Genomic DNA, 15687 nt, shown 5'->3' on the forward strand with positions numbered 1-15687 from the left:
TTGGTCTAAGTGAGGATGAACTCATCTACTAAGGGTAGAAAAGGAACTTGGGATTCTCAATTTTGAGAAAAGCGTTCGTGTTTTCTTTCCTAGATTTGCCTCAGGATTTTTGGCTATAAGATTAATAGTTTTGACACCTAAAGGAGTTTGGCTGTGAAATAATTTTCATAAGGTTCAGCCTAAGTAAACCACACACGTTGGAAAATCTGATCAGTCAAGCTGTTCGTTAACCATACACCTGTAATATTTTTTGTGGCTCCTGAAACTGCCAGTAGCAATATGTTGATTATCCTTCACCTGTGACCATTATGACCTCTCTATGTAAAGGTGAAGATTAAAACTGTTCTGAAGTAGCATTTACATGTTCTTTGAGTTTTTTCTTTAATTAAAAGAACATATCCATCATTCTCATGCAGAGCATTTACTCTGTAAAAAAAATTTTTTTTCTATACAGTGTCTGAGCTCTTTTGTGCTGAGTTTTTACCGGATTTGTTAAAGGGCATTAAATGTCTGTGAAGAAATATGGAGACATGGTTAGAGATATATATGTATTTTTAAAAAATTCTTTACTTTTTCTTCACTTCTCATTTTTTTGTTGAATTATAATTGGCAGATTTTCTCTTGAAACTACAACTCCTCCCTCCCCCATGATTACAAAGGAAATGCGTGCTCGTTATTAGAAAATTGGGAACAATATAGAAAACATGAAGAAGAAAATCAGTCACCTGTAATCCTCCTGCTTAGAGAGAGTCGCTGTTTATGTTTCAGTGTGCGTTCTGTGAGTCCTTGTTCTGGGGAGGATATGAGATTTGATTTGGTGACTTTTACTCAGGTTCGAGGATTTATTTATAGTGTCATGTTTAGTGCCTTTTGGGTCGACCCCTTGAAGTCCTTACAGACCCCAGAGCATATTTCTAGCCATTTTCTCCTTTGTCAGTATTGTTTCTAGGTGCTGACCAGTCTCTCTGTCAAAGCTAGACTCAGGCAGTTTCATATGGTTTTATGATTTGTATTTTTTATGTTGCCTACATCCGTGTTCCATATTATGTCTTAGGTGGTTGTGTTCCCTGACACAGTACTATTTTTAAAATTGTTAAGGAATCTTCAAATTCAGATGCACTATAAATACCATTTCTTTCTTCCCCCTGGATATTTTCTTTCTTTTTTTTTTTTTTAAACACTTTTTAGAAATGAATATCCTAGTTTATTAGGTAAGAATTTCACAAACATTACTTTTTTTTTTAAATTTTATTTTTTGGCTGCTTTGGGTCTTCGTTACTGTGCACGGGCTTTCTCTAGTTGCGGCGAGCAGGGGCTACTCTCCATTGCGATGCGCGGGTTCCTCATTGCGGTGGCTTCTCTTGTTGTGGAACACGGGCTGTAGGCACACAGGCTTCAGTAGTTGTGGCACATGGGCTCAGTAGTTGTGGCTCGTGGGCTCTAGAGCGTGGGCTTAGTAGTTGTGGTGCACGGGCTTAGTTGCTCCGCGACATGTGGGATCTTCCCAGACCAGGGCTCGAACCCATGTCCCCTGCATTGGCAGGCGGATTCTTAACCACTGCGCCACCAGGGAAGTCCCCCCGTGTAGTTTCTTCAATAGTTTATTTTGAAATAATTTCAGTTTACAGAAAAGTTGCCAGAAGAGAACAAAGTCTTCTGTCTCTTCACCCAGATTTCCCAATTATTAACATTTTGCCACATATACTCCACTCACTCTTTCTGCATATCTATCCCCATTTTCATTAGGCTCCTTCCAGGCCTTCTGCGAGGAAGCCGTGGACATGTGTGTGTTGCCCCCTCATAACGACGCTATTTCATATAACCACCGTACAACCCTCCAAATGAGAAAAATCAACACAGATGCAACACTTGGTCCAATACAAACATGCCATCAAATTCCCCACAGTTTGCATTGTTTCCTTTCTGGTCCACTGCCCTGCCTGGGACTGTGCTTTGCATTCGGGACAGGCATCACATTCTGCAGGATGACCCTCCCTTGGGGTCCATTCTGTGCTTCCTCTTGACCAGGCTCGGATCACACGTTGCTGGTGGGAACACCACGGAGTCAATTATCTGGTCCTCTCAGCACCTCCCACCAGGAGGCACGTAATATCGGCCTGGTCATGTTGGTGTCGTCCAGGTTTCTCCACCTTCATGTCACCATCTTGCTCTATTTAATTGATCAGTAGCTGGTGAGGAGGTGTTCCTAGGTTACTGGGGCCTTGTTCCTCAGCAGACCTCTGCCCACCAGCCTCAGCCTCCATGATGACTCTCTTGACCCCATCACCTCTGTTGCGGTTGCCAGGTGGTTACTCTGTTCCCATCCTTCCTTCTGTACTTACTAGTTACCGTCCTCCAGGAGGCCGTGCTTTCCCTGCCCTCTCAGTCACTCGCTCATTCATCCACGGACTTAGGCATTCCTATTTATTTAATGACTTGTAATCTGTTGCGATCCTTTTTATTATTTATTTAAAATTATTTATTTATTTTTGGCCACGCTGGGTCTTCGTTACTGTGCGTGGGCTTTCCTCTAGTTGCAGCGAGTGGGGGATGCTCTGCGTTGTGGTGCACGGGCTTCTCATTGCAGTGGCTTCTCTTGTTGCAGAACACGGGCTCTAGGCGCGTGGGCTTCAGTGGTTGTGGCACGTGGGCTCAGTAGTTGTGGCTCGCGGGCTCTAGAGCGCAGGCTCAGTAGTTGTGGCGCATGGGCTTAGTGGCTCTGTGGCATGTGGGGTCTTCCCGGACCAGGGCTTGAACCCGTGTCCCCTGCATTGGCAGGTGGATGCTTAACCACTGCGCCACCAGGGAAGTCCCAGTCCTTTTTACTTTGATGCCCAAATTGTCCCTGATTTGGCCACTGGGAGTTCCTTCGTGCGTGTTCCTCTGGCCTTTGGCACGTCTGCAGCATTCACTGAGCAACCCCTTACTTTCTGGCGCCACAGGATGGTCCCTGCCTCTGTCTGGAGTCAGCCATTCCTTCAAGGACCGCTGGTTCCTTTTAGTAGAGGATGGAATTTAGAAACTAGGATCTGGGTGTTTGAGTTCGCATCATGTACTGGAGTGTCATTGCTTCTGGGCCCTTTCAGCAGTCAAAACATGGACACACACACACACACACACACACGTGCACAGAGCTGTATCCGCTTCTGCAGCTACCTGTGCACACTTATTATAAAACCGTTTGCTCAGACTCTAATCTACGATTCTGGACGTCTCTCTTTCGGTGTTTTGCACTCTCTTATGACAGCGAGAAATCTGGCCTCCCTCGTGCTCAGTGTGGTTCATGCACTGTACGATTCGCTTGCTTATCCCACGTAACCAGCCTCCCAGACACCTCAGCCATCTCCTCCGCCCGCCACCTCCCTGGCCTCCCCTTCCCGGCCGCCCCGCGTCCCTGCCTTCGGGACCCAAGTGCCTCTGCTCTGCCTGAAGCTCCCCAACCTGTTCCCCATCCCCTCCGCCCCAGAGCTCAATTCTTGGATTGCCTCTCTCCTCTGTTCCCTTAGGGATCCCGTGTAACTTCATGGCTTTAAATACCATTCCTCGAATGTATACATCTGGCTTGGACCTCTCCCCTGAATACCAGACTTCTATTTAACTGGCTCCTCCATACCTTTGAAGTTTCTGGAAGACCTTTCCATGTGACACCTAAAACTGAACTGCCCATCTTTCCCCCCAGACCTGCCCATCCAGGCTGGCCTGTCTCAGTAAGCACCAGCTCAGCTCTTCTCCGCCCAGCATCCAGAATGATCCCTGTAAAACGAGTCGGAGCGTCTCACCACCACACCCCCCGTCCCGCCTCAAAGCCCTCCTGTGGCTTCCTGTCTCACGGCGTCCCATCTTGTCACCCCCTGGCCATTCCTCTTCAGCCAGGCTGGCCTGCTCGCTTCCCCTCGTCTTGCCTCTGCACGAGCTTTTCCTCGGGCTCAGGAGGCTCTTCCCCAGGATCCACGTGGCTCGCTCCCTCACCCCCTTCACTCCTCTAGGCCCAGATGTCCCCTTCTCAGGGAGGCCTTCCCTCCTCGCCTGATTTAAAAGCTCAGCCTCTTTGTCCCTGTCACCCCTCCCAGCTTTATTGTCTTTATCGCCCTCATCTCCATTTGGCATATTATGAACTTTCCTAGTGTCTCTTGCTGCTAACTTGATATAAGCTTCCCTCCCCTCCCTTCCCTCCCAGGTCAGGGATTTTTGTCTGTTTTGTTCACTGCTGTATTCCTAGCACTGGGAACCAGTGCCTGGCAAATTGGCCAAAAACCTATTCAGTTCTATTTGTAGAATATTTGTAAATACAGTCAGTTCTCATTATTCGTAGTAGTTAACATTGTACAGTCTCCGTGAGAACTGAACCCTTGCTTCTAGGGGAAGCCCAGGGTTATGTTCCTGTGAGTCTCTGGTCATAATGTTCTTGTCAGCCGATCACTACATAACCTTGTTTTATTTAAAGACACCTTATTTAATATATACTGTTGATGCATTAACATTGAACTCACTGCCAGCCACACCATCACGCCTGTCTGAACAAAGCTTATGGGACACACGTAAGTGCATGTCACAGCCTTCATGTGCTCGGAAACACTGGACAGCTCTGAGGACCATTTTGAACAGTGAAATCACCAAAAAAAGCACAAAACTGTGAAAAACTTGGCGCTAAATAGATCACAAAAAGGACACTTGTTTATAGTATGAGCTGAAATAAGAAGGCAGAGGGTCACCTTGTTTGACCTCAGCAGGAATATGCATATTGGGTGACTCAAAATTTTTGTCACTCTGCATGTCCACAAATGAATAAATGCTTGAGTATTGATTTGGGGGTTATGAATGATTTCTGGGGTGAATTTGCAATTATGGAATCTGCAGATAATGAGGATGGACAGTGTTTAGTGTTTGTTGAATGAATGAATGAATGAACTAACTCTGACAGAGTGCGAGCTGCCAGAGTTTTCAAAGTTCTAGACAGAGAAGTAAGAGTTATCTTTATTCTTTGTAGGGAGAAGTCATAAAATGGTATGTGTTTTTGATATCCTTTTGGGGAGAGCAGATTGGCCACAAGGTTAAGAAGATATGTGACTGGTAAGAAAAAGAAACATTTTATTTCATTTATTTCTTTATCCTCAGTAACCTCTAGCTTTCTTAAAATATGTCTCTGAAGAGAAATACAGTGGTTGCAAAGGCTGCTGAGTTTTGTTACATGATTTCTTTGCTGTAATACCATGTTTTAAAACATTTAATTTGTCATCTCTCTTGCCAGTGTAATACTTAAAATAATTTAAAAATAGACACCATGTTAAGAACATTCCCAGATTTGATTTTTTTCCCTTAGGAATGAAGGCTGGGGAAGGAATCCAGTTTTAGTATTTGGTGCCTTTCTGTTGCTTTTAGCTACGCGTAGGCTTATCTGTCCTCATGGAGCGTACGGCTCATCCTTTCCCAGCCCTCTGCAGTTACCTTCTTTTGCAGCCTGGGGAAGGGGGCCTGGCAGGTGGTGGAGAGTGTGGGCTCGGAGAGGCCTGCCTGCCAGACGAGATGGTGCAAGTAAAAGGCTCCCGTACCGCGTAAGCCTCCGGTAAACGTGGAGCAGCGTCACAGCAAGAATCGGTCTGTGGCTTAGTCTTGTCACCAGTGGGAAAACACGCAAAACCACATGAAAACTCAAAAGAATGGCCTTTGGTTTTCTTATACTCGGGGAACTTTTAGCTGCCTTGCTTCTTGCTGGGGTGAGTAAGGGTGGGGTTCGGTTATTTCCTTCGGATTCCGTGTTCACCAGCGTTTGATACTCAGTCACTGGTGTTATGGAAAGTAACTTTAGGTGATACGTGGACTAGCCTATTCTTACTTAATAGGTATATATTTATTTTTTATGTAGATTAGAAAAACTGTAGCCAGCACACAAACCTGTGACTTCACAGATATCATTGCTTAGGGTAAGGCTGGAGTAAGAATTTAATTTTAGTAGCCAGAGCTTAAAGAGGAACATAAAGCATGGCATTAAAACACTAAGGCAGCATGGGAGTCGCAGCAGCTGAGGGGGTGTGGCTGCAGCTGGGGGGGCGTGGCTCTGCCTCCCCTGCGTCCTGGTGTCACACGTGGCCCCAGAGGACGTTTACTGAAGCCCATGTCAGAGGCGATTGCTAGGCATCCAGAGCTTTCTCCTCTCCCGATTTTCTCTTTTTTGTAAAAGGTAATTATTGTTGTATGTTCTTTGTCTTTGATTTATATTTTACACTTGTTTAATGATTTCCAGCTCAAGGGTGTTGGTGAATTTCAGGAAGTTGGAATTGGGAATGAGCTTTTGGGAATCAACGAGGGTAGGAATGGAATGTGGAGCCACGACAGAGTTCACTAAATCTGTGGAATTCCGTAGAAAATTTGTTGAGCGTCCGTGTGCAAGGCCTTACCGTGGCTGGGTGCCTGTGTCTGCACCTTTTTGTCCCAGAGGGCTGCTTGTATTATGGTTTGGGAGGAAATGCACCCAGGTGGTAGACTGAATTTAGCTCTAGTTTTTGACCTAGCTTCTTGCAGTTCTGACAGCCGTGGCACTGTGTTGAATCCTGTCTTCTAGTTACCATTGCCACGTTTACCCCTACCCGAATACCGCAGAGGAGCGGAGAGAGATTCAGGAGGGCTTGAACACCCGGATTCAAGATCTGTATACTGTGAGTGAACCAGAAACTTGCCTCCTTATCCGAGGGTTTGCAAAACATTTACAAATCCATTTACTTTCTTTTTTAATGTGGAAAATTTTGGTTGTGGACAAATCAAGGTGTTTTAGGGAGTTTGGAATGGCACCTCCCTCCTCTTCCTGGGAGTTTTATTTTAGCTGTTAGAAACCTAGATGGTTTCTACATGATGGGGCTTTAAAGAATAGTCTGGTCATCTTTGATCTGTCAGAGTGTAATTCTTTTTTTTCTTTTTTTTTTTTGCGGTATGCGGGCCTCTCACTGTTTTGGCCTCTCCCGTTGCGGAGCACAGGCTCCGGACGCGCAGGCTCAGTGGCCATGGCTCACGGGCCCAGCCGCTCCGCGGCATGTGGGATCTTCCCGGACTGGGGCACGAACCCGCGTCCCCTGCATCGGCAGGCGGACTCCCAGCCACTGCACCACCAGGGAAGCCCCGGAGTATAATTCTTGATCAGAGAGGACATGCGAGCCCCATTTACAGTGCTGGCTGTAATTTTACCTGCACTATTTCAATTCCCATTTCTGCTTAGGTCAGCGAGGGCTCTTGGTAACAAGAAGCGGACTCTGACCCACTTGAGTGAAAGGGGATTTCTTGGCAGGATGGGATGGGATGGGAGTTGGTGGTTCACGGGTTTTGACAGGGAGCTGCCGAGGCTGAGAGTGGGTAAGAACCAGGCCCCCAGCTCTCTGGACCCAGCCAGGCCATCATGCCGCCACAGGGACCTCGACTTCTAACCATTTCCTGTGCCCTGGGGTCCTTTCTGGAAAGGCAGCTCCAGGGCCTGGAGGAGAAGGACTGAACTTCCTTAACTGTCCCCAGAGAGTCAGGTGCCTGGAATTCGCCCCCCCACCCATCACTGAGGAGAAAGTCCCTCAGAGGAGGTCAGGTGCCCAGTGGACACTCTGCTGAAAGTCCATGTTTGTCCTCACCCAGGTGCTTCACAAAACCGAGGATTACTTAAGGCAAGTGCTCTGTAAAGCCGCCGAGTCAGTCTACAGCCGCGTCATCCAGGTGAAGAAGATGAAAGCCATTTACCATATGCTGAACATGTGCAGCTTCGACGTGACCAACAAGTGCCTCATCGCCGAGGTCTGGTGTCCCGAGGCCAACCTGCATGAGCTGCGCCTTGCTCTGGAGGAGGGCTCGGTGAGGCGGCCCCTCCCTCCCTGCCAGCCCTTCCCCGCGGGAAGTAAGATAGAGGAGGAGAGGACACGGTGTTGAACTGAAACTATGGAGAGTCGGTCCCTCGAGGCTCTGTGTGCACACGCATGTTTTTTTTAATTGATGTATGGTTGATTTACAGTTGTTTCAGGTGTGCAGCAAAGTGATTTGCACGGGCATTTTTAATTTGCTCTTTAGAGTAAGGAATTCAGTCTCATGGTTTAAAAGTCAAAAAAAAATTAAAAAATATAAAAGACCCAGTGAAGTGGCTTCCTCCTATCTAGAGCCTCATATGTCCAGTTCCTCTGCTCAAGGACAACCCTTGTTTTACTTCTCTTACGTCTTTGAGTTTCTTAATCATAGATAAGCAGATAGGAATATATAAAGGGAGAGAATTCCCTTCCTTCACAAAAGATTGTGTGCTATTCATACTGTTCTTTTCTCATAAGAAAACTTCCCTGTTTTTTTAATAGCTATTTAATATCCTGCTGAATGGATGTACCGTGGCTTATTGAACCAGTTCCCTGGTCATTTAGGTGGTTTCTAACTTTATGAATACCAGTGCAGTGACTAGCACTTGACCTTTGACGGTTCAGACACGCACAAACCTATCTCCGGGTAAATTCCCAGCATGGAATTGCTGGATCAGTTTTGGCAAATGTTGCCAGTTGTTGCATTTCTCTTATTTTGAGTGAGGTTGAATATCCTTTTGTATGTTTAAGAAGAGCCTTTGAACTTTCACTTTTTTGGTGAATGCTGTGTTCATATGCTTTGCCCGTTTTCTACTGGGTTGTTGGTCTTTTTCTTATTAATTTCCTTGGCTCGTTGTCTGTGATACGAGAACAGATATTCTCCCCAATTTGTCCGTTGTCTTTAGGTGTTTCTGTTTGTTTGCTTTGGTCGTGCAGAAGTTTTTTGTTAAATATAGTTGAACCCATCCACCTCTGCTCTTACAGCCTCTGAACTTTGAATAATAGCTTCTTTCCACTCCTGGGCTATGGGGTCAGTCTCCCACGTTCCTGTGAGGGTTTTTTCTGTATCAAAACTTAGTTCTTGGAGAGATAAATTAGGAGGTTGGGACTGACATATACACACTACTATATATAAAATAGACAACCAACAAGGACCTACTGTATAGCACAGGGAACTCTACTTAATACTATGTAATAACCTATATGGGAAAAGAATCTGAAAAAAGTAGATGTATGTGTATAAGTGAATCACTTCGCTGTACACCTGAAACTAACACAACATAGTAAATCAACTTTACTCCAATATAAGATAAAAAAACAACAAAAAAATCTTAGTTCTTTACTGGAAATAGCAGGTTTACAAACTTCAAGTGGCAGTTAAGGAAACAAGTTTTCATAGGAGATTTTGGTTAATCACTTTGTCTCATTACATAATTCTGTTACGGCACAAACGTCAAACACGCAGTGCTGAGAAGAAGGAAATACATAAATTAGTTATTTTGGAGTATGGGACATCTATTTTATTTATATATTTTAAAGCTCTAGATGATTCTTATTTATTGAGGTAACATCGGTGTTGAGGGACATGACTAATACTCTTGTTGTGTGTGTGAGTGTATATTAAGTAGTCCCAGGATCACCAACATACAACTGGAATTTACTGGTTTAGTTCTTAAAAATGTTCAAGAGGAATTTAGAGACAGCTACAGTATTACCTCATAAAACTGAAAAACAGGCAAGAATAAACCAAAATGTCAGTATGGCAAAATTTTGTTTTTTTTCTTGGCATACCTGTCCCTGCCTGCTTCCCACCACTCAGCTTTGCTAGGTTCTTCCTTCTCCAAGACCACGTCCCCCAGGAGCCTTCCTCAGTCCCTCCTGTCACTTCTGCTGTACTTGAACCTCCAGCGGGGTGGTCAGTACTTCCCCACGTGCTCAGGGTCTTTCCATGGCAGCCAACGAAGATTTGTTGAAAGAGCTCTTGGGTGGTAATTTTTTCTTTCTCTGTCTCTTTTTTTTCATGTGAAAGAGACAGAGCGGTGCTTCGATCCCCTCATTCATGAACACAATCCCAACAAAAGAAACACCCCCGACTCTCATCCGCACCAACAAATTCACCGAGGGGTTTCAGAACATCGTGGATGCCTACGGGGTTGGGAGCTACCGAGAAGTGAACCCAGGTTGGAAGCCTGAATTTGCCAGTCTTTGTGTCTTATACATTTTATACATCACTGCTGCTTTTTTTCCCTATAAGAATATAATAGATATTTGGAAAAATAGGCCCACTATTACTGTTTTGTTATCTTATTTAGTATAAAGTGTTAATTTTAACCTGTCAGTTCTCTCCTGAGAATTTGGGAGAGAGTCAAGGTCATTATACAGTATGTGGTCATGTTTGAATTAACTAGAATTTTCTGCCTTTGCTGCGAATCAGAAATCGCTTGCTTTTCCTGCAGCTCTCTTTACCATCATCACTTTCCCCTTTTTATTTGCCGTGATGTTTGGAGACCTTGGACATGGCTTTGTGATGTTCTTATTTGCCCTCCTGTTGGTGTTAAATGAAGATCATCCCAGACTAAGTCAGTCACAAGAGGTAAAAACATGAACACTCGGGCTCATTAGATCTGTTTGGGCAGCATTAGTAGTGATTCTCTTCTGTTTAACTATAAAAAGAGACATTTAAAGATGTTCAGGGGCTTCCCTGGTGGTGCAGTGGTTGGGGGTCCGCCTGCCGATGCAGGGGACGCGGGTTCGTGCCCCGGTCCGGGAAGATCACACATGCCGCGGAGCGGCGGGGCCCGTGAGCCATGGCCGCTGAGCCTGCGCGTCCGGAGCCTGTGCTCCGCAACGAGAGAGGCCACAACAGTGAGAGGCCCGTGTACCGCAAAAAAAAAAACTGTTCAGTTTTGGGCGGTAACCGTAACCCACCTGAGACATGGTTGCGGGGGCGGGTGGGCCTTCACCCCTGTGTGATGGGGGCGTCTGTGCCGTGAGCTTGCTTTTGAGCAGCCCTGAGAGGAGCGGTTAAGAAAGTGCCCAAACCTGGTCGGTCACGCTGGCTCGTTCTCCCGGTGGCCCCGCTTCGCTCCCCACAGATCGTGCGGATGTTTTTCAACGGCCGCTACATCCTCCTGCTGATGGGGCTGTTCTCAGTGTACACGGGCCTCATCTACAACGACTGCTTCTCCAAGTCGCTCAACCTCTTCGGCTCCGGGTGGAACGTGTCTGCCATGTACAGCTCCGGTCACAGCCCAGCGGAGCAGAGGAAGATGATGCTCTGGAAGTGAGTGTCCTGCTGCCAGTGTCTTAGGTGGCGGGGAGTTTCTCCGAGTCTCCTTCCCCCTCCGCAGGAGGCCCTCACGCTGCTTTTTGTTACAGTGACAGCGTCATCAGGCACAACAGGGTTTTGCAGTTGGATCCCAGTGTTCCCGGAGTGTTCCGAGGCCCTTATCCTCTTGGCATCGATCCTGTGAGTGTCCCCCCCCCATTATCTCGGGTTCCTCGGTGCTGCCACCTAATTTTTTAATTAAAATTAAAAAAAATTTTTGGCCATGCCGCGTGGCTTGTGGGATCTTAGTTCCCTGACCAGGGATCGAACCTGTGCCCTCAGCAGTGGAAGCACGGAGTCCTAACCACTGGACCTCCAGGGAATTCCCAGTGCCACCTCGCTTTAACTGTCACAGAGGTTTCTCAGACTGTTCAGCACGGTTCAGGTGGTGTTATGCGAGGGGGTGGTACTCTGGGGGTTTCTGCCTGGACGCCAGAGGCTCACTGTGTGATCTGAGTCAGGCTGCTGTACAGAAGAAGCTGACGGTCAGTGCCCGAATTCAAGACCACAGGGAGCTGGGGCTACGGTCTGTCCTACTTCCTGACCTGTTTTACTCTAGTGAGAAGTGGCACTTCCGGAGCCATGTAATGTGCACTGTTTCTTCGATGTCTTCTTTGTACAAGTGAATTGTTTTTTTACCCTTTGATGTAGAAAGAAATAGTATGGAATTTTAGAGTGGAGAGGGAGCTTAGGCTTATCATGGTGCTTATTGAGGTGGTTGTTTGAAAGGGAAAAAGTGTGGGGAGAAGGAAAGTGAAGCCGTGGCTCCAGGGCCGGGGCTGCCCCTGTCCTGCCCCCAACACGGCTCAGCAGGCTGCTGCTTATGAGGCCCAGGCAGCATTTCCCTAGACCCAGGGGTCTTTACGGGGAATCTCAGCCTTAAAAGAAAAACTTAGAAACTACCTCGAAATTGGTTTGGAGTGATGCGATACAGTAGTGAAAAAAACTCTGTGACAAAAGTCTAGCATTCCCTAATCTGAGCTCTCCAAGGTAGTGCATTCTCATCTCTAAGCATAATTGGTATAATTTAATGTTGTCAATATAATTGGAAACTTGAAAAAACCTGACAACAGTCTCCTTAAGGAACAGCACTTTTCTCCTAAGGCAGTTGAAGGAAGTTAAAGTTTTCTTTTTTGTTTTGTTTTGTCTTTAGATTTGGAACTTGGCCACAAATCGTCTCACTTTTCTGAACTCTTTCAAAATGAAAATGTCTGTGATTTTAGGAATTATTCACATGACTTTTGGAGTCATTCTGGGAATATTTAACCACTTGTAAGTACAGATTATTTTTTAACCGGTATTTATAAGCCAAGTTTTTGTTATTTCTTAAACTTTGCTTCTTGATGGTAGACTACATGGATCTTAAAGGCAGCCAGCATAGTGGTTTGTTGTATTAATATGATTCTGTTTTTTTATTTATTTTTAAACATTTTTGGCTGCGTTGGGTCTTTGCTGCTGTACGCGGGCTCTCTCTAGTTGCGGCGAGTGGGGGCTACTCTTCGTTGCGGTGCACTGGCTTCTCATTGTGGTGGCTTCTCTCGTTGCGCAGCGTGGGCTCTAGGCGATGCGGGCTTCAGTAGTTGCAGCACGCGGGCTTAGTGGTTGTGGCTTGTGGGCCCTAGAGCACGCGGGCTTCAGTAGTTGCGGCACATGGGCTTAGTAGTTGTGACTAGGGCTCTAGAGCACAGGCTCAGTAGTTGTGGTGCACGGGTTTAGTTGCTCCGTGGCATGTGAGATCTTCCCGGACCAGGGCTTGAAGCCGTGTCCCCTGCATTGGCAGGCAGATTCTTAACCACTGAGCCACCAGAGAAGTCCTTTGATTCTGTTTTTTGTGTTTTTTTTTTAAATTTACTTTATTTATTTATTTTTGACTGCATTGGGTCTTTGTTGCTGCATGCGGGCTTTCTCTAGTTGTGGCGAGTGGGGGCTACTCTTTGTTGTGGTGCACGGGCTTCTCATTGTGGTGGCTTCTCTTGTTGCAGAGCACAGGCTCTAGGCACGTGGGCTTCAGTAGTTGTGGTATATAGGCTCAGTAGTTGTGGCTTGTGGGCTCTAGAGCACAGGCTCAGTAGTTGTGGTGTATGGGCTTAGCTGCTCCATGGCCTGTGGGATCCTCCCAGACAAGGGTTTGAACCCGTGTCCCCTGAATTGGCAGGCAGATTCTTAACCACTGCGCCACCAGGGGGCCCCAGTTCTGTTTTGATGATAAGGTTTTTGGCAGCTTCATTGATTCAGCAAATATTTGTTGAGCACATAGAAGGTGCCTGGCACTATTCTAGGCACCAGGGATTGAACAGTGAGGAGGACAGAAAAAAGTTTTTGCCCTTATGGAGTTTACTTTCAAGTGAGGGAGGCATGCAACATGTACATTCATATTTATTTCCAGAGGTGATTTTTGTCATATCTTTTTTTCATTTTCTAAATTAGAAAACTTTTGTTTGTTTCTTAGAGCTGGTATATTAGGGGAAAGAAATTATGTCTTTTTTCTCTAGCTGGATCTGACAGTGAAACACTAGTCATCTCTACCGTCCTCACATCTCTTTTCTTCGTGGTTACATCTGAATCGTAAGACAGATGACGTTATGCTGAGATAGACTTTGTCACAGAGAATTTAAGATTAATTTACTCTTTCCTTTTTCTCTTAGTCCAATGTTGTTCATGGGTTGATCGATTCCTTTTTTTTTTTTTCCCTAGACATTTCAGGAAGAAGTTCAACATTTACCTGGTTTCCATCCCGGAACTTCTCTTCATGCTCTGCATCTTTGGCTACCTTGTCTTTATGATTTTCTATAAGTGGCTGGTTTATTCAGCAGAAACCTCCAGAGTCGCTCCTAGCATTCTGATTGAATTTATTAATATGTTTTTATTCCCGGCTAGTGACACAGGTGGTCTTTACCCAGGGCAGGTAAGCAGTTGTGTCTTCCACTGTGAAGAACTCAAAGGAAGTCCTCCTGGTAGCCTTTTTGTTTTCATCAGTAGAATGATTAAAGGTGCTTTCCACAGGCCTCCCGGGCACAGAGGGGCTTTCTGCTCCTCTGTGTGTTATCACAAGAGGGTTCCATCCTGCTCTGAGAGCTGTCTTGGGGGCCCTGGTCAGACTGTGTATTCCAAACTCGCTGCCCCTCAGTAGCCGTGAAAACTGGTGGGAAGAGAATGTATTACTGGAGGGTTCCTGAGGGCTGTCCATCCATCCATTTTTCCAGTTTCTTTAAAATCAACCTCTGACTAAGCCAGGTCCTCAGAGAACTGGCACTTGGACCACGGCACGCTGGCCCTCTCCAAAAATGGCTTTTCTATAACTGTGCATTTGTGTGATGCCATGCACGTCAGCTGTGAGTTTAGGAAACGAAAGGAAAAGACACCCTGGCAAATGTAATTTAGCTTGCGTTTACTTTATGTTCCTTGTTAATAAAGAGACATTTTACTTGGTTTCCACTAGTTTAAGTGCACCAGTGACATTGTTAGCACATCTTCACGTTTTAACCGGCTTCCTCCCCTTTTGCACCAACAGGAGCACGTCCAGAGGCTGCTTCTGGTCATCACAGCGTTGTCTGTCCCTGTGCTCTTCTTGGGAAAGCCACTCTTCTTGTTGTGGCTTCACCGTGGGCGCAGTTGCTTTGGGGTCAGCAGGGTAAGTGTGGGTTTGGCTGCATGTTTGTAAATGGTGAGCAAAGTCTGTTTTTAGTTGTGAAAGGTTTTGTAAAGAAAACGCCTTCCATGGGGTCCCAGACTCTGATTTAAAAGCCAAAGCTTCCTTTATCGAGAACTTTCACGTTGCCTGTTCTGCAGAAGCGTGGTGCAAAGAGCCTGCCGTGTCTGGGCACGGGAGACAGGTCCTCTGGTAATGAACCACAAACCTATCAGTAGATGGAACTGAATCCCTCAGTACTGCTTGTCATAAAGCATTTTTGTTCCTTATTCTTGCCTCTTGATTTTTCAAGGTTTTTTTGTTTAATTTAAATAACGTAACTAAAGGAAATGTGGAAAATATAGAAAATAATGCCTAGTATTTCTCCTACTCAGTTAGAACCAGTGTTAACCATTTGTTGAGTTTCTTTCCAGACTGTTTTCTTGTGTGTCTAGTTTCTCATTTTATTTTATTTTTTATAAATTGTGGTAAAATATACATGACACAAATTTTCCGTCTTAACCGTTTTTAGGTGCACGTTCAGTGGCATTACGTGCATTCACATTGTGCAGCCATCCCCACCATCTGTCTCCAGAACTTTTTCGTCTTCCTGAGCTGAGACTCTTTACTCATTAATATTAACTCCCCATTTCCCCTCGACCCAGCCCCTGGCACCCACCCTTCTACTTTCTGTCTCTATGAAGTTGACTACTTTAGGTACCTTATATAAGTGGAATCATAGAATGTTTCTGCTTTTATGACTGGCTGATTTCACTTAACCTAATGTCCTCAAGATTCCTCCATGTTGTAGCTTGTGTCAGAATTTCCTTCCTTTTTAAGGCTGAGTAATATTCCATTATATGGATAGACCACATTTTGCTTATCAGTTCATCCATGAATGGGCACTTGGGTTGTTTTCA

General features: G+C 45.6%; 1 protein-coding gene across 1 annotated transcript in view; it reads left to right on the forward strand.

Moving 5' to 3' along the window:
• ATP6V0A2 (ATPase H+ transporting V0 subunit a2) overlaps positions 1 to 15687 on the forward strand; it is a 36224-nt gene that overhangs the window by 14011 nt on the left and 6526 nt on the right. Inside the window, exons 7-16 of the mRNA XM_082853430.1 lie at positions 4988 to 5070; positions 6560 to 6653; positions 7612 to 7824; positions 9841 to 9991; positions 10268 to 10404; positions 10907 to 11094; positions 11190 to 11280; positions 12293 to 12411; positions 13834 to 14044; positions 14651 to 14770. Of these exons, the coding sequence (XP_082709556.1) occupies positions 4988 to 5070; positions 6560 to 6653; positions 7612 to 7824; positions 9841 to 9991; positions 10268 to 10404; positions 10907 to 11094; positions 11190 to 11280; positions 12293 to 12411; positions 13834 to 14044; positions 14651 to 14770 (1407 nt within the window). The remainder of the gene's footprint in view (positions 1 to 4987; positions 5071 to 6559; positions 6654 to 7611; positions 7825 to 9840; positions 9992 to 10267; positions 10405 to 10906; positions 11095 to 11189; positions 11281 to 12292; positions 12412 to 13833; positions 14045 to 14650; positions 14771 to 15687) is intronic.

This window comes from Leucopleurus acutus, assembly GCF_964270905.1.
Source record: "Leucopleurus acutus genome assembly, chromosome: 13".
NCBI lineage: Eukaryota > Metazoa > Chordata > Mammalia > Artiodactyla > Delphinidae > Leucopleurus > Leucopleurus acutus.